Source organism: Rhodnius prolixus, unplaced genomic scaffold, assembly GCF_049639745.1.
Source record: "Rhodnius prolixus isolate KJV_2025 unplaced genomic scaffold, Rpr scaffold_14, whole genome shotgun sequence".
NCBI lineage: Eukaryota > Metazoa > Arthropoda > Insecta > Hemiptera > Reduviidae > Rhodnius > Rhodnius prolixus.
Genome location: NW_027411594.1, coordinates 7,640,640 through 7,664,438, shown reverse-complemented (window position 1 = coordinate 7,664,438; position 23,799 = coordinate 7,640,640). Strand labels below are relative to the sequence as shown.

Here is a 23,799-nt window from a genome sequence, read left to right as displayed (position 1 = left end):
GAGACTGAAAGCATTACACCATCCGGGGTTTGACCAGGTCCCTTAAGGGCCTATAGCCTCCAAGAAAACAGCAAGCCTGTTAAGCTGTTCAACTTTTCAGACTAATAATAATAATAATAATAATATTTATTTTACATATGAAATATTTACAAATTACAAAATGAAAATATTGTACGGCTTGAAAAATCCGTCAGCCGGAGTCGATGTTACTATAATACAAAGAGAAAGGAAAAACAAATAAACCAAAAAATAATAATAGTAATAATAAACAAAAAATATGACTGACCTAGAAATAAAAATAAAACAAAATAACCAATATATAACAGAATTATAAATTAATAATTAAACTCCTGAACCAGCTGATACCGATAAGACCAGGCATGGCGAGCATATTTAACAAGAGGTTGACAATTTCGCGTTCCATTTAGGAAAGAAATCAATTGTTCTCTCGTAAGTACTGAACGTCCGAGATAGAGTCTCCGGATCTCAGAAAGAATTGAGCAGTCACCAAGAAAGTGAACCACGTCCTCAATGCACCTTGAATTACACAGAGAACAAAGTTCAATCTCCCTAGGCAGCCATGGCGTATGATTCAGGTAGACAAGCTCACATCTTAACTTAAAGATCCAGCGGAGTTCAGTTAGAGTTAGACCCAAGGAATTATCCTCATTCAAGTGACAAAGGCTAAATGAGTGGTCAAGTTCTCTGTATAAAAGGAAGCGGGACGAAAGAGAGACGCGGTCCAGAAACCCCCGACGATGAGCTGCTTTCATCTTAATCAACAGGGAGGCTAATTGATCCTTCCACGCAGGTATATTTTCTACAGAGGCCACAAAATCGCAGGAATACTTCTGAGCCAAGTCTATCCAATGTCGAAACCAGAAAATCTTTTTATTGATAATCTCCAACGCTAAGATTCTCGGTAAGCGGCACTGGGGGAGATCTAAGACTCTTAAAATATATTTAAAATGGAGTTTCAAAGTAAATACCTCCAACAGGTCCACAGCGGTCTCAATGTAAAGCATATTAATTAGGCGAAGATGAGGGAAGTGCAAATAACTTTTCAGACTAAATGCGGCCAATACGATGCATGTATTGAGCGCAGGACAGGGTGTGTCCTTTTTTACAAATTTACAATCCTGCAGGAAGATCGTGTCCTAAAGTGTGTGTGTTGCGTGATTGGCTCCTCGTGACTCCATTTGGCTTTCCCGTTTACCCATGTCTCTTCTTCCATATAACATACAGTACCACCCTCCCAGACCCGTCTAAACGCGGAGATTAGTGGGGAAAAATGTGGCGTTTTAGGGCTGGGGCGCACAACCCACAATTTAGGCAAGATAAGATACGTTTAGGTCCACGATAGATGATCTTATGGTGCAATGCGTATCCGTAACATCGTGTCCGATTGAACAGGGAACGTAACTCTACTGCAGTCACCAATCGGAATACACTGCTAGAAAGTTTTGCCTCATCCTCCGTATTCACCGAGCCTGGCACCTTCTGATTATCATTCATTCTGATAGTTGCAGAACTGCATGAATGGAAAAACTTTCGATAACGAGAAGACTGTCGAAAAACATCTTGATTGGTTTTATCGACGATAAGCTACAGACACGTTCTACGAACGTGGTATAATGAAGTTGGTGGAAAGATGGCAAGAAGTTATCAATAAGAATGGTCAATATACAGGGTGTCCCAAGCTATATGGATAACGACTTTTTCTCGGAAACTAAGATAGCTAGAAAAAAACTAAAAAATACGTGTTCCCTTAGTTTTTTGTTAGAAATCCAAATTTAATTTGTAAATTTTTTTCGGTGCTTCCAGAAGCGAGATACAGGCACCAACTTCATTTTTTCAAATGGGAAGGTGCGGTTTTTATTTAAGAAATAGATTGCTCTATTTTTTTTAAAGAAAAATTTACTCGAACGGTTTTTTTCTGTGAGCGATATTTTAGAAGTTATGAATGAAAACATGATTCTTATAAGAAATTTCAAAATGATAATATTATAACAGTTTTTTGATTGAATAAGAAGAAAAGTACTATTTTATCATAAATTTTACTCCTCATTAATATTGCAGATCATGCTCGAAATGGCCTCCACCATTAGAGATACCTAGACATGCACTTTCCTACCAATCGCCCCTTTTTGCCAAAGAAATAGATTCGGCTTTAACCGACTTACACGTATCTATTCTCTGCTTTTGTTCATCTACAGATGCCAACCCGGCTTGATTCTGATACACCTAGATTTAGAAATGCTTTTAGGTAAGCAGAAATAAGGAAAGAAAGAAAAAAGTTATGAATAATCTCCTTGTTTTTCAGGTATCCCCAAAGGAAATAGTCCGTAGTTGACAAATCCGGAGAACGAGGTGGCCACTGAATCGCCGCCCGAGTCGATATAACACCACCAGGCATATAAAGAGATATCTCGGTAGGCAATTTGATGGGCGTGTTTCTTTTCTTCTTATTCAATCAAAAAACCGTTATAATATTATCATTTTGACATTTCTTATAAGAATCATGTTTTCATTCATAACTTCTAAAATATCGCTCACAGAAAAAAACCGTTCCAGTAAATTTTTCTTTAAAAAAATAGAGGAATCTATTTCTGAAATAAAAACCGCACCTTCCCATTTGAAAAAATGAAGTTGGTGCCTGTATCTCGCTTCTGGAACCAGCGAAAAAAATTTACAAAGTAAATTTGGATTCCTAACAAAAAACCAAGGGAACACGTATTTTTTAGTTTTTTTCTAGCTATCTTAGTTTCCGAGAAAAAGTCGTTATCCATATAGCTTGGGACACCCTGTATACGAGTATCACGGGTTCGCCTAGAACGATTTTAATTGATAAGTTCACCAACATGGAAAATTTGTCTTTCTCCTTATGATTTGGATCAAAACTAACCAAAATCCACTGCAAAACCAAATCGGTTTACGTTGTGGATTTTTTTATTTTTTTTATTTTTCAGGTCAAAAAACGGCTTTTTTTTTGCATTGTTAAGCCTAATAAATGGAAAAACAATACAGTTTTTTTTGCAAAACCAATGCATGCATTTTGAAGCTGAGGGAATTTCCGACAGATTGAAGTATTTTATAAATGATAAAAATGAAATTTCGACATTCAAAATCAATAAAAAAGACATTTTTGAGCAAACTAAGGCAAAAACAAGGTGTTTCTCGCATTTCAAAGCTTACTTAACAAATAAATCATCGTTTTTTTTTGTGGAAGGGAATGGGACTTTTCAAAAATGAGAAAATTTACTGCAAAATACAATATTTATACACTGGAAAAACTGAAATTTTCCAATTCAAATTCATTTAATGAAACTTTTTGGATTACTAAGCCCTGCAATGCGATAAAAAATTATTTGGGCTCTTTTAATCCAAAAAGTTTCAAAAAAAATTGTTATTTATTCCAACCTCAAAAACCGAACGAACTTATTTGCCAACCAATTATATCTATCCGTATCCAGGAGATATCGGAAACGAAGTCATTTCGGGTGCATAATCAAATTTTTCGCAATCACAAGGACCGTGTCTAAACATAGTGTCCGATTGAACGGGGACGTAACTCCACAGCAGTTAGAAGATCTAAATCTACCGTATCCAGGAGATATCGGAAACGAAGTCATATCCGGTGCATAATCAAATTTTTCGCAATCACAAGGACCGTGTCTAAACATAGTGTCCGATTGAACGGGGACGTAACTCCACAGCAGTTAGAGGATCTAAATCTATCCGTATCCAGGAGATATCGGAAACGAAGTCATATCCGGTGGATAATCAAATTTTTCGCAATCACAAGGAAGAAGTACTAAAAGTCAGTAAAATAAACAATCACTAAAGCGTAAATTCTACAAAATAATTAATTAAAAAAAAAACACCTAATATTGAAATTTCTGAATCGAGAATATGACAACAAAATTATAATCGATTATTATCGATAAATATTTCTGTGATGATTTATTGGCACTGTTGCCCTCATATTTATTTTTTTAAATATTTCTTTAGCTTTATACCGGGCCTCTGAAGTTCCCCTACTCTTTTTCTTTCTTTATCTGTTATCGATCTTCTTGAAAAGAGTTCGTGGAATACATTGGCAACATGATAGTGGAATGCCTCATCAAAAGGAGAACCCATTAAAAAATTCATACTCTCAGTTCTAGTTTCTCTTTTAGCATTCTAGCATGCAATCCATGCTAACATTAAAGCATTACCAATCGTTTTGGTGAAAATATAAAAAAAGTGGCTGTTTGTACGGTAAGTAAGTAAAAGGTATTGCAATGGTGCAGACTTTCTAGATCGAGAAACTTTCTACATCCGGACTTTCTAGATCGGAATTATCCCATTTTAAGGTCTCGAAAGGTCCGCCTTGATTTCATTACACGTTATAAGTACAATGGGGTGTTTCCTGCTACATCTCAAAAATTCTAAAAATAAACAAGGTCTGTTATAAGTTCCAGGTAGTGCTGCACGAGACCGAGACGAGGCGAGACTTTATGCAGTCTCGATCTCGGTCTCGGTCTCGGTCGCTCAAGTCTCGGTCTCAGTCGAGATATCTCGGTCTCAGTCTCGGTTTTTTGAATTTTTGTTTAAGTATTAAAAGCGGTTTGCTATTAATAATCTATTCAAAAAATTCTATTATTTTCTAATAATTATTTTAATTTATATATTGGTAATGAAAATGTGTGTAAAAGAAGACAACTACTTACACTTCAATGCATCATATGTTACTATTACTGTTATATATCTTTATATAATTTCAAATAGGTGTTGAAAACGCGCCAAATGAAAGACCCAAATAACATATCTGCCTCCTATAACAAGTCGATTTGTGAAATAAAAAATACACCTCCCAACAAACTTCCCGCTCCATTAGTTATGGCTGTTGGTGAAGATAAAGAATCTGATGATTCACCTTTTGACGACGACGACGACTGCATCAATATTTTTGCACCATTTGCTCAAAAATCAGCAAATATCACCGAAGCATGGAAGACAGAAATAATTAATTACACCAAATTAGACCAAGCACCAGTAGACGTTGACATTTTAGAATGGTGGAAAACACTTGAGAATTCCTTCAAAAATTTGTCTAGAATGGCAAAAGATATTTTTAGTATCTGTGCAACTTCAGTGCCATCGGAAAGATGATAATGACCAATAGAAGATCTTCTCTAACTTCTGACTCAGTAAAAGCTCTTTTATGTATCAATGCTTGGGCAAAGTGTATCTTAAAAACGAAAATTTGTGGCAATATTTTTTAGGTGCATAGATAGTCTTTTTTTTCAAATTCACTAATTCCAAAATTCTAAAATATAATTCAAATAATATCAAAGTTCAAAGTATTAGCTTATTAATAGTGAAATTTATGAAATTGAATGAATGAATGATATGAATAGTGAAATTTAGTGAATTTATGTAAAAATTATGTAATTCGAAGGGGGCCGCCACGGTAGCCGAGCGGTGCGAGACCTGCGAAGCTAATGTGTATTGTGGTACTGGGTTCGATTCCCGGTCTTAGGCCTTGGATTTTATTTAATGGTTAATATGAGAAATTTACAGTAAAGTATGTTTGCTAGTCGCCTCCGTCCGCGACACCTAATTGGTAGTTGGACGTAAAGCCCCGCCTGAAAAAATAGGCGATTACTTTACTTTGCTTACTTTACTTATGTAATTCGAAGTCAAATAGATGTAGTAATATTGAGCATATATAATAAAATCGTATCTTTTAATAATTAATTCAATACCCGTAATGATTATTTATTAATAAAGAACACAATTTTATAATTTTGTAGCTAAAAATTAATATTTGAAAAACCGAGACGAGACCGAGATTTCTCGACGAGATATATATCATGTCTCGATCTCGGTCTCGGTCTCGGTTGCTCAAGTCTCTTCTCGGTCTCGTTTCTCGTGCAGCACTAGTTCCAGGTTCGAGAGTATCGTTTAAATACCAGTTAGGTATCGTAGATGAGACCGGAAGTACATACTAACTAATAAAAAGCAGGATTCGAACTGGTGATCTCCTACTTACCCCAAAACCATGCTTCATAACCACTAGACCAGTGATGGCGAACCTATGACACGCGTGTCAGCACTTCACATTTTTGGTGACACGCATCTTCAAAGATAAAAAATTTCATAATTCAATATTTATCTTTCAGAGTTGGTTATTAATAATAATATTAATGTAAGTCTCTAAATGTAAATTATTGGTTTCACAATTTTGGTTTTTGCATTTTAAATGGCATTAAACAAATAATTATAAATATTTCTAATTTTTTTTAGTCTTTACTTTTGAGATGTGTGATGACACGCCACAAAAATTATGTTTCAATTTTTCGAAAATTTTGAGACACAACGAGCTCAAAAGGTTCGCCATCACTGCACTAGACCCAAGTTCCAATTTAATACCAGCCAATGCTGGTATTGATAGCGCTTCTTTTTTTTTGTTTTTCCGTTTTGTGCAGGTTAGAACGTGTTTAACAATCTGTCGACATGTTCAGTTTTGCAAAAGGCTAAAAATATAGAATTTATTTAGGACACAAAAGGTTTATGCGCCATCACTTGATGAAAAACAAACAAACCAATGTTTCCCTTTTTCTTCTTAATGAATAATTATTGGATAAAAACAGGAAATGATGGAAAAGTTATTCTAGACAGTGCGTACTGTATAAATTTAGTGCAGATTAAATAACATTTTCAGCTTCGCATAAGGTTAACAAAAAACCTCCCCCTAGCCTTATAGCCGTCGTTGGTGTTTCCATTGATAATTGGGCCAACAGCCATTATGCTAGCCACAAAGGTCATTCGCTGCGCAACTAAGTTCATCAATGATCTTTGTTAATGTTTATTTTGTAGTTTTATTCACTTTTTTCTTTTCAAATTTAAGGGATGTCAACCAGCTGAGAGATCATAAAGTAAATCCCTCCAAGAAATTCGAGCCTGTAGCGCAATCTGAAATTAACATATAACAGTAACAGTCAATATATTTCCGTTATAAGTACCTATTTAATTGATGGATTCTAGATTTATAGTTAGTAGAGTCCTTTATAATACAGGGCGCCCATAAAGTTCAACCTCTGAAACAGCTTTAATGTTCTATTTATTTTGGTGGCGCCTTTTTTTTTCTGTTTTGTGCAGGTTAGAACGTGTTTATCAAACTGTCAACATGTTTAGTGTTGCAAAGGCTAAAAATGTAGAATTTATTTAGGACACAAAAAATAATAATAGTTTATGCGCCCCATCACATGAACAAAAAAGTTAGTTGAAGAACAAGACAGTGCTTGCTTACTATTGGTGTTTACTTTTTGTTTGTTGAACTAATAATAATAATAATAATAATAATAATAAAGGGAAGGAGGGAAGGGATTAGCTATGAGGTTAGCATACTGGACTCCCACGCGGAGGTCCCGGGTTCGAATCCAGCAGCTGACCCTTAGATTTTCTCTTCCTAGGAGCTTCTTACAGCTCACTGTCCGGTGATGGACAGTGTTGTCTGTAACGAGAGAACACTGTCCGGAGGCCGGCAGTGCACTGGAAAAAGCTCCGGGCGCTAATGACCTCAACTGTTGATGCGCCAAAAAAAAAAAAATAAAGGGAAGGGATTAGCTATGAGGTTAGCATACTGGACTCCCACGCGGAGGTCCCGGGTTCGAATCCAGCAGCTGACCCTTAGATTTTCTCTTCCTAGGACCTTCTTGCAGCTCACGGTCCGGTGATGTACAGTGTTGTCTGTAACAAGAGAACACTGTCCGGAGGCCGGCAGTGCACTAGAAAAAGCTCCGGGGCGCTAATAACCTCTAGATGTTGACGCGCCTTAAATAATTTAAAATAATAATTTGACTGAAACTTCGATAGAGAAGTTTTTAGTTTTCTGAACGCTTCTCAGTGACGTATTAATGAACTCTCTGAAAGGGAAATTCGTTTTTCTCACCTGAAGAAGTTCCTTGTCTGTTAAACTCCTCCTTTTGGGCTGTAGTTTAGCAACATGATGTAGTTGTAAGATTTGTAATTGGGCAGATTTCAAGTTTTCATTCAAGTACACCTTTTTTTGGATTACGAAGAAGTAGTTTTTGGACAATTGGGCCATTAGTTGGCCAATATCCATCAACAAAAGTACCTTAACTTAATTAACTAACAACCAAAAAGTGTTCTCCATTCGCAATTACCGGTAAACGCTAACAAGATTAAGGAAGAAGGCGGAAGGATGAGAGGTAACGAAGTGAATTCCCTGGAAGGAAATAACGCTCTATGAAGATAGTTATTTTTATGGCTGCTATGACCGGGACGCCGAAGAAGGTGTTGTGGTCTTCTTCAATGATCCTCTAACGTCTCTTATCCAGGACAACAGACACAGCATCATTCTCCATTTTCCTGGAAAAACTCTCTAGAGTAATCCCACCTCATTGTGTTCCTTCTCCTATCAGTTTATTTAACTTTTGTGGCGGGGGAGGCGCCTATATAGAATTTTCTTTCTAATATTCTGGGGAAAAGTTAGTGGAAATTCACACATTTTCTCGCGAAGTACAAAAAAACAAAAAAAAAGGGAAAGGAAGTCCCAACTTTATTATGTATTCCACTCATGGTACTTATCTAACTTTTTCTATCAGTATTCTTTACCCGATTTAATCACAGAAATAAAATAATCTTTATTTCATTTTTTTTTTACCGCTAGTCAGCGTTCGTGCTGATTTGTTTTTTAATATACACCGGAAATCCTTTATTTTACCTTAAAAAAAAGTGGCGTATTTGTTTAGCGTAACTCAAAAACCGGAAAATCGTAGCAATAAGCAATTTGAAGTTTGCTCACTTCGGACTCAGGCTATCTTATAACAGCGGGTATTTCCGGTGACATCTTGATTTAAACGCAATACGCTTTTCTTAGTGATGATGAGGGATGGGAAAAAGGTGGTGTAAAGGAAATTGTTTCACACAGATCAAGATATTATCGGCGTACGTTAAAGCGATAAATGTTCCTACATGACGGAAACAGAATTTCATTGATTACACGACCTAGCACTTTTCATCTTGCGCCAGTGACAAGAAAGAGTAAAAATATAGGAAAGAGGAAGAAAAATTGCGGAATTAGTTGGAAAAGATCAACCGCAGTGGATCAGATGGTTGGGTTGGCTGAGGGCCACGCACATAATGCGAAATAGAAATGACGCGGTAATACTTCCAGAACTTGGACAGACGGAGAATGAGATTATAATGAAACGGTTGAGATATCTCTAGTAGCGGAAGTGGCGGAATAGTGGGTGGCCAACATGACACCGAATTCTCCGCAATCCTGCGTTAAAAGGGGGAGTTTTTTTTCTAAACTAGCGTCCGGCCACAAACTGGGGAGTTCCAGAACTTTGTCGCAACTTGTTTCCTGCACACTATTTTAGCCGGAACTACTCTGTCGCCCTCACCACGACTTCCTGTTTAGGGGAACTTTCTAAATGACTGGTTATTCTTCGTCTGGCTCTTCTTTTCTTCCATTTTCCTCAAGTTTTCTTTTCCTCCCTCTGAAGGTTACTTTCTCTTATAAAGGAAAATGTTACGATCGGGTCAGATTTGCGATTTCGAATTTCAGCGGAAAATGTTCTATGAAGTTAGCGAATCTTCAAGCTCACAACACTTTTTTTCCGTGAATAACTATCGGTAACAAAAATATGAACAAAATTATCGGTAAATATTTTAAAAATCGAAAATAAGCATGACTGCTTTTACTCTAGGGCAGCGTTTCCCAACCTTTTTTTGTGGCTCACCGTACCTCTTGGTAGTGGTATCATGCTAAATTCTACCATTTCTTAAAAATGATGGTATTTCGTGAAATTTGTTATTCCGAATGTGTTATTTTATGTATCTGTTTTCAAAGGAGTTCAAGTTCACTTTATAAACTTTGTAAAGTGTAAGATCTTAGTTTTAAAACTTTTTTTAAATAATTAAAACTTGCGTACATATTTTTCTCTTTAAAATTATTAATTAATTTACAAAGTTCTACTTTAGGATTATTATATTTGTGCCCAAATCTTCTAAATTAATTTCTTTTTTCTGCAACCATATAGGGAAATTCTCATTACTCAATTAAAATCAGCTGTGTAATGCCCAACTTCCCACACTAGTGGGGGGAAATTTCCATTAGTGTCACTTTCCGCACAAGTGAGTGGAAAAACTTTATTGTGCTTCCTTGATATAAGAAGTTTTGTTATTAACATAAATATTTTCTGTAAAACTTTAATAAGCTTATTTAACGTAACTAAATAATTAAAAAACGAATATTAAAAAAATAAAATAAAAATTGAAAGGAATATAGACATAAAAATAATACTTTAATAAATAATTAGATATTTTTAATTATAACAGTTAAAAAGGTTATAGTGTTACCTTATAGAAATTTAAAATGGATTCTAGTGATGCCTGTTTAGAAAACACTCCTCCATCAATAAAAGAAACAGCAGAAAATGTAATAAGTAATGTAAATACGTAAGTAATGTAAATAATTGTAATATAACAATAAATGTTTATAATAAATAAATTACTTTTTGTAGACTGTAAAAATGAAATTTTTAATTTTATTAGTTAATAAATGGTTGCAGAAAAAATATAATATTTAACTCTAGTGTAAAGTATTTTCCTCACACTCGGCAATTTGCACTTGCACTCGCCTTGCTTCGCTCGCTCGTGCGTGCAAACCCTGCCTCGCGTGAGGAAAAGTACTACTTTCCACACTTGTTAAATAAATAACTATTAAGCATTCAAAGTACCAATTAAATTTAATGTTGCTTGGATAGAGCTTACTCCATTACAATCAGTCTCTTTAAGCAGATCTTTACATAGTATTCATTTAAGCTCTGTCACATGATGATTCTATTAAATTTTTTTTATCTATTATCGATAATGATGTAGCTTTTCCTAAATTTTCTTTATAGAAGGGGTTTTTGAAATCAAATTATCATTAGTGTTTTTGGGTTTTGGAAAATACACCATGAAAGACAATTTTAATCCTGTTAAATGTGCTATTGTATATTTTCTCGTATATCTTGAGACAGACCAACCTTATTACTGTACAACAACTTTACTGTATAATTTTTTTTTATGATTTAGGGCGCGTCAACATCTTAGGTTATTGGCGCCCGGAGCTTTTTTCAGTGCACTGCCGGCCTCCGGACAGTGTTCTCTCGTTACAGACAACACTGTACATCACCGGACGGTGAGCTGTAAGAAGCTCCTAGGAAGAGAAAATCTAAGGGTCAGCTGCTGGATTCGAACCCGGGACCTCCGCGTGGGAGTCCAGGATGCTAACCTCATAGCTAATCCCTTCCCTTTTACTGTATAATATTATTAATTAATTTTTTTTTTTAAAGAATTATAAGAAAAAAACGTTTCTGTGATACTTTTATGATATAATTGTTTTTAAATTTTTTCATGTCCGCCATTACTGATTATTTTTCGCGTACCACAGGTTGGGAAACGCTGCTCTAGGGGGGAGCATTCCCCAAGGTATTCCATGTTTCCTGTAGTATTCACGACATTAGTATAATCTGCTAAAAAATATTCTACACCATGTCTTTGGACAATAGTAAATCCATAATCCCAGCTGTTTTAGACCAAATGACTCTGGCAGTGTTACGTATACTTCCTGCAATGGATGTGCAGAACATATACCTGGGTAATCCTTATTTTGGATGGCTGTTTGGGGCAAGGTGTGTGTGTATGTGTGTGTGTGGGGAGGGGCGGTTAAGGTAAATACCTGACATCACATAGTCAGCTCACGTACTGGGCCAGCTCCCTGCGGAGGCGGTAGAGGCAACTTGCTACAGACCTACAGACACGCTAGTGAGTAGCAATTAACCGCCTCCCTATGGTGTTTCTACCCTTTGGGGAGAAAGTTGCCGCCTCCAACTGTGTGCAGAATCTATCCCAGCTACGACTACTGCAAATATCCTTTCTTGGCTTTAAAATAATCAATCGTTGCCTCAACTTTATTTTTGACCAGGCGACAATATCTCTTCCAGACTGTACTTCTTATTTAGATTTTGGTGGTGGATATAAAGACATTAACGAGTTTGCAAATTCGAGAATACAGTTTTTACAGGTAATATAAGTACAACAGCCATCTTTGATCCTCGGAATCCCTTTTTTTCCCTCCCTCCTCTGTGAGTATGTAAGACAGAGAGGGCCTGAGAGAGGGCAAACACTCTTCCCTAGAAACCGCGGGAAGCCTCAACTTGAACATTTCGTTAAAGTTGGTAATGTAATATTTTGTGGGCGTGGTCATGCATAAAAATAAATAGTAATTTTCGAATTTCTGGAGACTTCCCAAACCGGATTTCCGTGAGCTTTGTGTTACACTTCATTCCTGGAAGGTGAAGTAATGAAAAAGATAATATTTAAGAACAAATAATTTACAGTAAGAATTATTTTTTTTTTTATGTTTACTTGTGCTGCAATCAGCGCGTCAGCGCTATAAGTAACAATGATAACAGAGTAATAAATGGAGCAAACGACTAGGTAACACTCCAAAACATTAGGCTATTAGTCACTCTCTTCACTAGATAGGAGATCACGAGGCCACCACTGTCTCTTAAGACGTCTTGTGCGGGTTATCAGGAAAGAGTTCTTGTAGAAAGTTGTTGAGCTAGAGGATTTATATGAGATTGAAGGCTGAAGTGGAGGAATTTCCCTGTTTTCAGCAACTTGGGTGACAAAAGGAATGTTAAGGTCACAGTTTGTACAGTCCAGGTTGGAGACATAAAATGGAGTGTGTACAATAGTTCGAAGTATTTCAGATTAAAGAGATTGAATCCTTTGGAGATTGGAGCGTTTAGTTGAACCCCACAGCTCTATTCCATACGCCCAGATGGGTTTCAAAATAAAAGTATTGTATAATAGTAGTAAATTGTTGTCTAGAGACAGTTTAGATCTATCGAGTCTTTTACCTAGTCGGCAGCTTCTGTTTAGTTCTGTTCTTTTACGAGGGTCGTTTGAAAAGTCCGTGCAAAGTCAGAGAGATAGCACCACTGGCGCGTATCGAGGTTATGTTTAGTTAGTAGCATCTCTTGGAAGAACACACACCAAGTTTCAGCCAGATCGGTCTATTTCTTTGTGTTTGGCATTCGTTTGAACCGAGGAAGTCGAGTGATTTTCAAAAATTGGACGAAAAAGAATTTCGTGTGTTGATTAAACACTACTTTATGAAAGGCAAAACGCCTGAGGAGACTAAAGAGAAGCTTGATAAACATTATGGTGACTCTGTACCTTCGATTAGAACAGTTTATAAGTGGTTTCAAAATTTTCGGAGTGGCCATAAGGGCACAAGTGACGCTGAACGTTCTGGACGCCCTGTTGAGGTTACTACTCCAGAAATCATTGATAAAATCCATGATATGGTGATGGATGACAGAAAAGTGAAGGTGCGTGAGATTGCTAGTGCTGTGGGCATCTCGAATGAACGGGTACATAATATTTTGCATCAACATTTGGACATGACAAAGCTATCCGCAAGATGGGGGTGCCGCGATTGCTCACGCTTGACCAAAAACGAAATCGTGTAAAGTGTTGCAAGGACGGTTTGCAGCTGTTCCAGAAGAATCCGCAGGACTTTAAGCGTCGTTTCGTCACTGTGGATGAAACATGGATACATCACTACACTTTTGAGACCAAAGAACAATCTAAACAATGGGTTACCAAGGGGGAATCTGCGCCAAAAAAGGCGAAGACCGTTCCTTCGGCCGGAAAGATTATGGCGAATGTCTTTTGGGATTCGCAAGGAATAATCCTCATCGACTATCTGGAAAAGGGTAAAACTATTACAGGTGCATATTATTCATCGTTATTGGACCGTTTGAAAACCGAGCTGCAAGAAAAACGCCCGCGATTGGCCCGCAAAAAAGTCCTTTTCCATCACGACAACACACCAGCTCACACCTCAGCAGTTGTGGTCGCAAAATTAATGGAAATAGGGTTCCAACTCGTTTCACATCCCCCCTATTCTCCAGACTTGGCTCCCTCGGACTACTGTTTGTTCCCCAATATGAAGAAATGGCTGGCGGGAAAAAGATTTTATTCAAACGAGGAGGTGATTGCAGAAACGAATGGCTATTTTTCAGACTTGGACAAATCCTATTATTCGGAAGGGATCAACAAACTAGAGCAGCGTTGGACGAAGTGTATAAGCCTAAAAGGAGACTATGTTGAAAAATAAAAAATGTTTACCCCAAAAAATTAAGTAGTTTTTATTTTTGCACGGACTTTTCAAACGACCCTCGTAAGTCTAGTGTGGGGTATTATTAATTTTTTTTTATTATTTATTTATCCTTTTAATGAGATTTACACCTGTACCTACAGGGTGGTACAATAGGTAAATGCGATAAGTGTATAAATAAATAACGTGGCCGACGTGAATAAATAACGTGAATGACGGTCCTCCAGTGATGGCCGCCATTAGTACACCCAGTTGGACACGGGGCCAACGGCGCCTCAGCCGTCTTCGAGGATTGGAGGGTAGCGTAGTTGTAGATAAGTTTGCAGCTAGAGGGTTGGGATGAAGTGAGAGTTTTCTGTGGAAAATGTTTATATCGGATTTTGGCAAGTTCGGAGATGAGTGGAATTTGGAGATCTGTATGAATTGTGTGGTTGCTAACATAGAATGGAGCGTCTACTACGCGGCGGAGTATTTTAGATTTGAGAGTTTGAAGTCTATTGATGTTGGATTTTTTTAGCTGTTCCGTAAAGTTGCGAGTCCGTAAGTCCCATATTGGTGGTGAGAAGAGCTGTATAGAGTCGTCGTTTGTTCTGTAGTGAGAGTTTTGAGCGTTTGTCGAGTAGTCTGGCTAGAAGTTTGTATCGTTTGTTTAGTTCGGTACGTTTAAGTCTCGTATGGGGGTTCCAGGTAAGTCTCTTATCTAGGTACATTCCAAGGTACCGCACATGGTCGGCTGGTGGGATTATTAATTTAAAATTCAAATTTTATTATAATTTTTAGTCAATTAATAACAATGCCATTCGACGGTGGTCAATCTTATGTGAAGTCGAATAAATTAAAAAAATAAATAAATAACTTGTCCGGTGGCAGTTGGTAAGCATGTAGAAGTGCCTCCAGTATGTGGTGGCCAGTCGTAGCACCACTTCCTGAGAGGTGGCTAACCAACCCCAACGATTCAGGTCAGTGGCTTTGCTAAAACACGCCACCGACTGGTTTTCGGAGGCACTTTTAGTGGTAATGTGACCATGTTGCAGGAAGTTATTCCGTCAGTCTCTAGTTTTTTTAAGAATTCGCATACATTTTTCCTGGTCACAGTTTCGAAACTGAAAGTTTGGGGGTTCTGGACCAATTTACTGAAATACCACTCAGACTTATTTATAATTCCTCTCGGATCTAATAACTTACCGGACTACACTCGGACAGCTTATTTGGCTTTTTCAATGCCACACTTTGGTCTTATTTCCGGCAGCGTAGCCTCCCTTGCTTAGAAGTGCCTTTAACCCAATTACCCCCCCCCCCCCAAACTGAAAAGTCGATCATTAAAATGAACTATCGATTATCCGATTTGAGCAAAACATTAAACGCCTGGAAAGTAAAAAAATCGAAATATTAAATTGCAATAATGCACAATATTTTTTTTTTTTGAGTAACAGTTAGTAATACACACACAGACCAAAGCAAGCGATCGAACTCGATAGTGAATACTTCCGGTGAGTAGACTAAATCAAAAACCTGCACGATTACAGTAGCCATCGCTATCCAGAACAGCTAATATAGAATAAAACAGATGAACTTTTTGGTAGAAGTTAAACGAATTATTTTTGAATAACCATTTGACCTCAAAAGCTGACAGCTGGGCGGGCTTTAATCGAGCTTTAAATTTAACTGAATCGATGTTTTTTTTAGAGCGGCTCACTGAGCTTGCTGCTGGTTGGTTGCGCGGAATGGGCGTCTTTATTTCCTGCACGCTATCCACTTCCTGTTTGATGGATAATGTTTTTTTTTTGTTAATAATATTAGAAAATAAAAGTACAGGCACACTCGCACGACGGTTATTAATTAAATAAACTTTTATTCCCGATTGTAGGCAGGTCAGTTGTTGTTGTGTTGGGTGATATCGCTGGTATTATCCGGCGTAGCGTGCTTCTGAACTTCATCCATCGTCAGAGGTTGATGTAGAGAATTTTGCTTCAACTATGCTTCCGTCTCACACTATACTTACTGTGCTACAATCTCGTACTTCCTATTTTAATAAAGATTCGGGTCCATACAAGCTGCTGATTGGAGACTTCAGAGAATAGTCCAGCCCCTTAATAGAATTTCCCCATAAAAAGTAAAAAAACGAAAGAAAACTGTCCCTATCCCTACAGGAACTTCCTATTAGGGAAGGGATTAGCTATGAGGTTAGCATACTGGACTCCCACGCGGAGGTCCCGGGTTCGAATCCAGCTGCTGACCCTTAGATTTTCTCTTCCTAGGAGCTTCTTACAGCTCACTGTCCGGTGATAGACAGTTGTCTGTAACGAGAGAACACTGTCCGGAGGCCGGCAGTGCACTGAAAAAAGCTCTGGGCGCCAATAACCTTAGATGTTGATGCGCCTTAAATCATTAAAAAAAAAAAAACTTCCTATTTCGAAATGGTTCCAAAAGTAGGATATTTATGGGAGTTCTGGGTCAACAGTGAATTAGTTGCAGTGCCAGTTTTCTGGGACTGGGACATATTTATATTTTTTTATGTAGTTTTGCCAGTGATGGACAATAATGTACACATTTCTTCACTGCCACCTGTATTTATTTCAAGGATAAAAACGTTACATTCTATATGTATCAATTACACTTGCAATTTCAAACAGAATGTAGCCCGTGTTGATGTTATATTGGTTAGTTTGAGAAAGTGCCACGAGACGGCAGCTCTTGTCAAAGAATTCAACTTTGTTTTAGTCGAATTGATTGTATCGATCTAATCTTGCCGTAGTGCTTGGGTGGGACTGCTGGCTAATGTCTGATGAATGATAGTTGTCCAAGAAAACGCTTTATTAAGTTACTAACTTGTCCTACTTCCGCTTACCACCTCATAAAAGGAAGTACTGTAATCTTGTAGTTAGGCAACTGGAAGATTTACTGGAAATACTAGGTCCTGTTAATTCGAAAACTTGGTTCTTCTAATTTGACTATATACTCGTATGTTTAACTTAAAAACGGGAAATCGAAGAACGTTCTGAATTTGATATTTGATTAGGTATTATTTGATCTGCACTGCGGACAAAAAGGTCTAATGCACCACTCCTGGTGAGGCCAGATGAGACCTCTCATCCAGCAGCACACCCGGGGTGATAGAACAACCATCCAGCTCCACATGTTCCTCATATGTTTTGAGGAGGCTCCCAAAATTAAGGGCAGCTCCATTTACTGGGGATGTTCTAAGAAAAGAGGGGAGTGCTAGTTTGGGGTAACCACGCCTTGGCGCAATTCGTTCGCTTTTCCACAAAACCAGCCCATAAATGTTTTTTAAGATGTTGGCAGTATCCCTAAATCTAGCAACTTTCTGGTTACCTCTAGGGTAATCCCAGGCGAGGCGCGAAGGATAAATATGCCCTATTACCTCTTTCCTCAATTCTACTAGAGTGGGTACATCCCTAGTAGATGTAAACATGTCTGTTGGTGCTTTATTTTTCTGCCAATGATCTAAGAGAAGAGAAGATTCTTCAGAAAGCAGAGACGTGCTGAACAGGTTCTTGAAAATGCTGCTCTCCAACTCTCTATGAACACTCAGGACTACCCCAGTGGGTTGTAGAAGAGTGTTTCCAAACAAGCTGGGGTTTAGTGAACCCACTTAAGGCATTGTTGAAAGCGGGGGTAAGTACACCCGTTGCCCTTATTTACGTCATCGTCTATAAAGCCCTCATGTGCACAAATAAACCCACCATTATAGATCTTAGTGCTCCATTTAACTGTTGCAACTATTTGTCAGACGCATCGTCTCACTGCTGGTTGTTGTAGGTTAAATCTTATTGAAATCGTGAATTGAGAATATCCGCTTGCAGAAAACCTCTTACCTGTACAAAGAGGAAGTATAAATCGTGTTAATTATTTCAAATTTGACCTTTTCACCGGCGATAGATTATACATCCATTGAGGCGAATCGAATGAGATGTAATTGAGTATATTGAACTTGGTTCCAAAGTTTTAAATTTACGATGTTGCAATTACCCATGATTTTTCACATAAATCTCAACAGCCTAAACGACCCCATTCTAAAATGACTCGATCTCTTCATGGCGAAACACTAAACTGCGAAAAGTCCAAAATCAGTCACTGCAAGTACCACGTTTCCCCCCCCCCCACACAAAGATGGCTTCTACAATTTTCTGCAATCTTTGGATGCTAATTGAAGAATGTTGGTTGGAATTTAGCAAATAAATAGTAGTAAAAGGGAATTAATCTGCAGATTTCGCCACGGTAGCCGAGCGGTTATAGGCTAAACCCGCAATACTAAGATGTATTGTTGGTTTAGTGGGTTCGATTCCTAGTCTAAACCTTGGATTTTATTTAATGGTGTTAATCTTGTAAGGCGCCCCATTAGCTGAGCGGTTATAGGCTAGACCCGCAAAGCTAAGATGTATTGTTGGTTTAGTGGATTCGATTTCTAGTCTAAACCTTAGATTTTATTTAATGGTTAATATGAGAAATTTACAATAAAGTATGTTTGCTAGTCGCCTCCGTCCACGACACCCTAATTTGGTAGTTGTTCGTAAAGCCTGCCAGAAAAAATAGTCAATTATTTTAATCTGCTGATATGAATATGTAGATGATCAATGAACTGCATATTTGCAAAAAAGAGCCTCTTTTACCAAAAAACAAATTCGTGGATTGAATATTTGGTAGGCCATGACCCAAGCTAACTTTAGCTGCGGCAATCTCCTCCATCCCTCGCTCCCCCTACTCTAACCACTGCACTCTCTCTCACACACACACACACAGAAACGTGTAGACTAACACATTTTACACACAGCAAGCTGTTTAGTGTGAGTGTGTGTGTGTGAGGGTATACATTTTTTTTTTTTTTTTTTTTGTTGTTGCTGAGGGAAATTTTTCTTTTTTTTGTTTGCTACACTGTTTATTAGTATATAGTACGCGGTCGCTTGGCAACCATGACCGGCTAAGAACACGAACAGCGTTGCGCCAGCGCGTTCTGTCTAGTACTGTGTGCAGGGCCAAGGTTTCTCTCTCTATCTCTGTTAGTTGTATGACACTAGTTTGTATTTACTCTCACCCACCCCTCCTAATATAGGGGAAATTGCCCCCCACCTTCAAGTATTTCCAAAAAATTTTTTAAAAGGAAACCCCCCCGCAATTCCCCTACTTTTTGTTTTATCCTCCCTCCCGGTGTATTGGTGAATAACACGAAAGAGGGCGCTAGCTTATACACTGATCCAATCCCTTTTTGCAAACATTTTGCAGTATAACCTTCCATTCTAATTGCTCCCTCCCTTCTCTGTCTCTTTCCCCTCCTTCTTCGTAGCGTTTTATCCACCACCTGCTACGCTGAGAGTTTCGTCACCTTTCTTCTCCTGTTAACAGCTCCACACTTCTGCAAAAAAACTGCCCCTTCTTTTATTTCCCCTTTAATTTAAATAAATATTTTCCTCGCGTAATTCCTCTTTTATCAATAATTTCCGCCTGAGGAACAATAGTGTGCTCTTTCTCTAACTCTCCTCAAGGAACGTCCAATTTCTCATCCCGAAAACCCGTTCTGATGTAAGCAGCCACAGTGTCGCCTCCAAGGATTTTGCAGTTCCTATCTAAAATGGGATTCATTCATTTTAAACATCGTCGAATAGGTACTTTAAATAATAAGTTATCTATTTTTCTTCTATTATCTATTATGCTTTATTAAAATTTTTTTTTTCTTTGCATGCACATTTTAAAAGAAAATAATGCAAAAAAATGAATAAGAAATAATTTTTTTTATCCCAAAGCTACTCGGCTAGCCGAATTGAGCCAAGCTGGTTGCATGTCTCCCCGTCACACTGTAACGTAGCAGAATTACTGCAGTATTACACTAAAGCAACACCTGTAACTGTGGAGGGGCAAGATCCAGTCCATTTTATGAATTTTATTTTACCTATTTTAATTTATTTCTTCACATTGCTTCTACTTTATCACCTTCTCTTGTTTCTCGTTAGCAGATATATTTTTTTGGAATCGTGATTTTGGATTACCTGTTGTTCACTGGTAGTATCCGTTTTCTCTCTCACTTTCATCCTTTTTTTTGTGTGTGTGAGTGTTGGTTCGGTGTTAACACTAAACTGGAAATTGTTAGTAGTTCAAATGTGGTGTTTGAACTCGGCTTTAAAAAATAGGACTTAAATAAGTATTATTTACGGGAAGGATATTTATTAAGTCCTCAGAACTAGGCGCCACGGTAGCCCAGCGGTTATAGACTACACCCGCAAAGCTAAGATATATTGTTGGTTAGTGGGTTAGATTTCTAGTCTAAACCTTGGATTTTATTTAATGGTTTTAATATTGTAAGGCGCCCCATTAGCTGTGCGGTTATAGGCTAAACCCGCAATGCTAAGATGTATTGCTGGTTAGTGGGTTCGAATTCAAGTCTAAACTTTAGATTTTATTTAATGGTTTTAATATTGTAAGGCGCCACGGTAGCCGTGCGGTTATAGGCTAGACCCGCAAAGCTATGATGTATTGCTGGTTTATTGGGTTCGATTCCCCAGTCTAAACCTTGTATTTTATTTAATGGTTAATATGAGAAATTTACTGTAAAGTATGTTTGCTAGTTGCCTCCGTCCACGACACCTAATCGATGTTTTCAAAAAAATTGATACTTCATTAGGGAAAACATCGTTTGCCTAGTAACATCGATTTTTTTTTACAACAACTCTCTTTTCTACTGCAGTCTACAATCTATAAAAGTACGAGACATTGACTATGTTTTAGCTATCAATGCCCATAACCCCCACACTGACTTGTTGCTTTTTTGTAGGGACACAGTGCTGTCAGCCACACACCGTGCTTTCCGATCAATGGCCCAACGCGCCATTGGTAACACTGATTTTTTTCCGCAGAAAATAGTTTCAAGACAATTTCTTTGCTGAAGAGGAAGTCATGTGTGGGTTTTTGCAGACACTTCCGGCCATTTTGCAGCACATTGCCTGCCTCCTTGACAGTGTTTTCTCTTTATCAAGGCTATCCATCTTAAGACACTGTAAAAAGATAAGAATAAACAGCTGAATTCAAATCCTAGATCTCTGGGGTAAGAATCCCATGGAGCTGCTTCATTTACCAGCTTAAATCCTTACTCTGAGTCCCTCAGCACTCCCAAGAGCAAACTCTAGCACATCACCACACTTATAGGCACACTTCCTTGAGCCAACATTGCTGTGGATTCTATGGCATAGGCTTTCTGGCCCCAACTCTTGTTGAATCCAATCAAGGCTAAATACGAGCCTATGCTAGTCAACGTGCTGGTTGATGTGTGAGTTACTTGACCAAAGAATAAGTAAATTATTTTTTAGTACTTACTTGGGCAACCGTCCCGCATTTAGAGTCTCTGAGAGAGTGCACTGAATTACTTTCTCCTCAAGGAGTAATCAACTAACACTTGGTAGGATTTCCAAGTTAGAAGAAACCCAACAGAGTCGGAAAAGGAAGTCATGAGAGTGTCCACTACAGTTTTGATTCCTCACAGTAATTCCACACCATTTTTTCAAAACGGAAGTATGCATATTAACGCTATTTCTCTCTTGTTTCCGGTAAGTGGAACAGTTTTCTTGTGAGCAAATCCGTCTGGCAATGCTGTGAGAGTAACAATTGTAGTTTTATTAAGATTTATGTACATTACCAGGTTACGCCGCTGTAATACGAGATATCCCCGGGATATTTTTGCTGTCCCATCTTTTGTAAAATATTGTCGAGCATTATACTAGGAAGATACCTTCCGATTACTGGAGCACACCTGGCAAGTTCCAAGAAGGTGGAGGAATTCCATGAATCAGTAATTCCATTCCCTCAGAAATAGGAAGAAAGGTACACTGGTGTCATAAAGATTTAGAATTAACCTAATATAAGACCCTAGGGCGTTATATTTATGTTCAATATTGGATTTCAGTTTTACAAACATTCTGTTTACCAAGAAAATGTATTGATTTCCGCTAGAATATAATATTCTATGGAGGGGGCATTAATAAAAACTGAATTGGTTTTTATTGATTAACTTTTGGTGTCACTTATTCGACCCTAGTTCGAGGAGGTTCTGCCGTTGTTTCAAATATTTGAAATACAATTTTTGGGGTCACCAGAATGTAAAATGAACATGCAAAAAGCTTATAGGTACTTTGAAAGCTTGGCTTGTGGAACTGATCCTAGGTTTAATTGTTAGAACCCTAAGGCAAAACAAGCCATTGTGTCTACTGTGTTGGTTGAAGCATTTATCTGTACTACTACATTTGTTGGACGGGGGGGGATAATTAATTTTGTAATAAAGAAATCAATTCATCTGAGTTCACTAGTTATTCGAACAGCATCACTGTGGTGGAATTTTGATTGAGATGAAGTGATAAAAGGCATGGGTACGCACATAATGAGTTTGTGCAGCAGGCTGACCGTTTGGGTAGTCGCCTATAACCACATAATCAATCAAGAAGGCAGTGGGTACTACCGCAGTTATAGTCAGCTGATTGTAACCAATACATAGTGTAACCTTCACATAACTGATATCAAGCCACTTTTTTTGAAGGTCTACAAACATCCGTGCCGAAAGATTTTGAAAGTAGTGTAATTGTAAATGTTGCCAATACTCAGTTACTTCCAACGTTAAATGATCCAAATTTGCCGTCCGAATGGTTTTTAAATATAGAAATTTAAATTATAAGTTTAAAAACAAAAAAAAAAAAAAAATAAAAGGTTATAACAAACGAAAGCCATATGTTATTTGTCAGCTGTTCAATACAAAAAAAATCTGTGCTAACCAGTTTTTCAGAGCTTACAGCTGAAGTGTTGTAACGTGTATGTGAGTGCTCTCTGTACGGAAATAGAATTCATTAATGTATGCTCCACAAACAGACACAGACAGACGCGCGGTTTCCGTTTAATAAATAAATAAACTAAAATATATATACTCTGAATTTTAATTCAGTGTAATTTTGCCTGTTGCGTTTATTATCTTTTATTCTATGCCAAATTCTTGTTAAGTACGTATTAAACTGTTTCGAATCTTTAATTGGATTCCTTTTTATTTTCACATTTCTTGTTCCGGTCGGGCAAATTTTTGGATTCGGTGTATTGGAGGGGGGGGCTGCTGAACGTGAAACAGTGATTTCAGCAAATTGGTGTGTCTCTTTTAGAGTGTGTTATTAATATAGAGTGTGGAGGCCTTAAATTTGAAATTTTGGTTTTGGTGCCATCAACTCACTTTGATGGTAGCCAAGCTGTTATAGGCTAGACCCGCAAAGCTAAGATGTATTGTTGGTTTAGTGGATTCGATTGCCCAGTCTAAACCTTGGATATTATTTAATGGATTTAATCTTGTAAGGCGCCCCGTTAGCTGAACGGTTATAGGCTAGACCCGCAAAGCTAAGATGTATTGTTGGTTAGTGGATTCGATTGCCCAGTCTAAATTTTGGATATTATTTAATGGATTTAATCTTGTAAGGCGCCCCGTTAGCTGAGCGGTTATAGGCTAGACCCGCAAAGCTAAGATGTATTGTTGGTTAGTGGATTCGATTCCTGGCATAAACCTTGGATTTTATTTAATGGTAGGATAACCAGTTTGGTGTAGAGATGTTGACTTAACTTACGTTACA

General features: G+C 37.7%; 1 protein-coding gene across 6 annotated transcripts in view; it reads left to right on the top strand.

The window, feature by feature from the left end:
* The window catches only part of LOC141451914 (voltage-gated inwardly rectifying potassium channel KCNH6-like), a 522,696-nt gene that overhangs the window by 38,147 nt on the left and 460,750 nt on the right, over positions 1 to 23,799 (top strand). Inside the window, exon 1 of one of the 6 annotated variants that reach the window (XM_074123723.1) lies at positions 19,550 to 19,818. The exons of the other annotated variants lie outside the window; for them this stretch is intronic. Within the exon in view, the coding sequence (XP_073979824.1) occupies positions 19,785 to 19,818 (34 nt within the window). The 5' untranslated portion in view covers positions 19,550 to 19,784. Of the gene's footprint in view, positions 1 to 19,549; positions 19,819 to 23,799 lie in introns of those variants that run through there. 6 annotated transcript variants of the gene reach the window in all.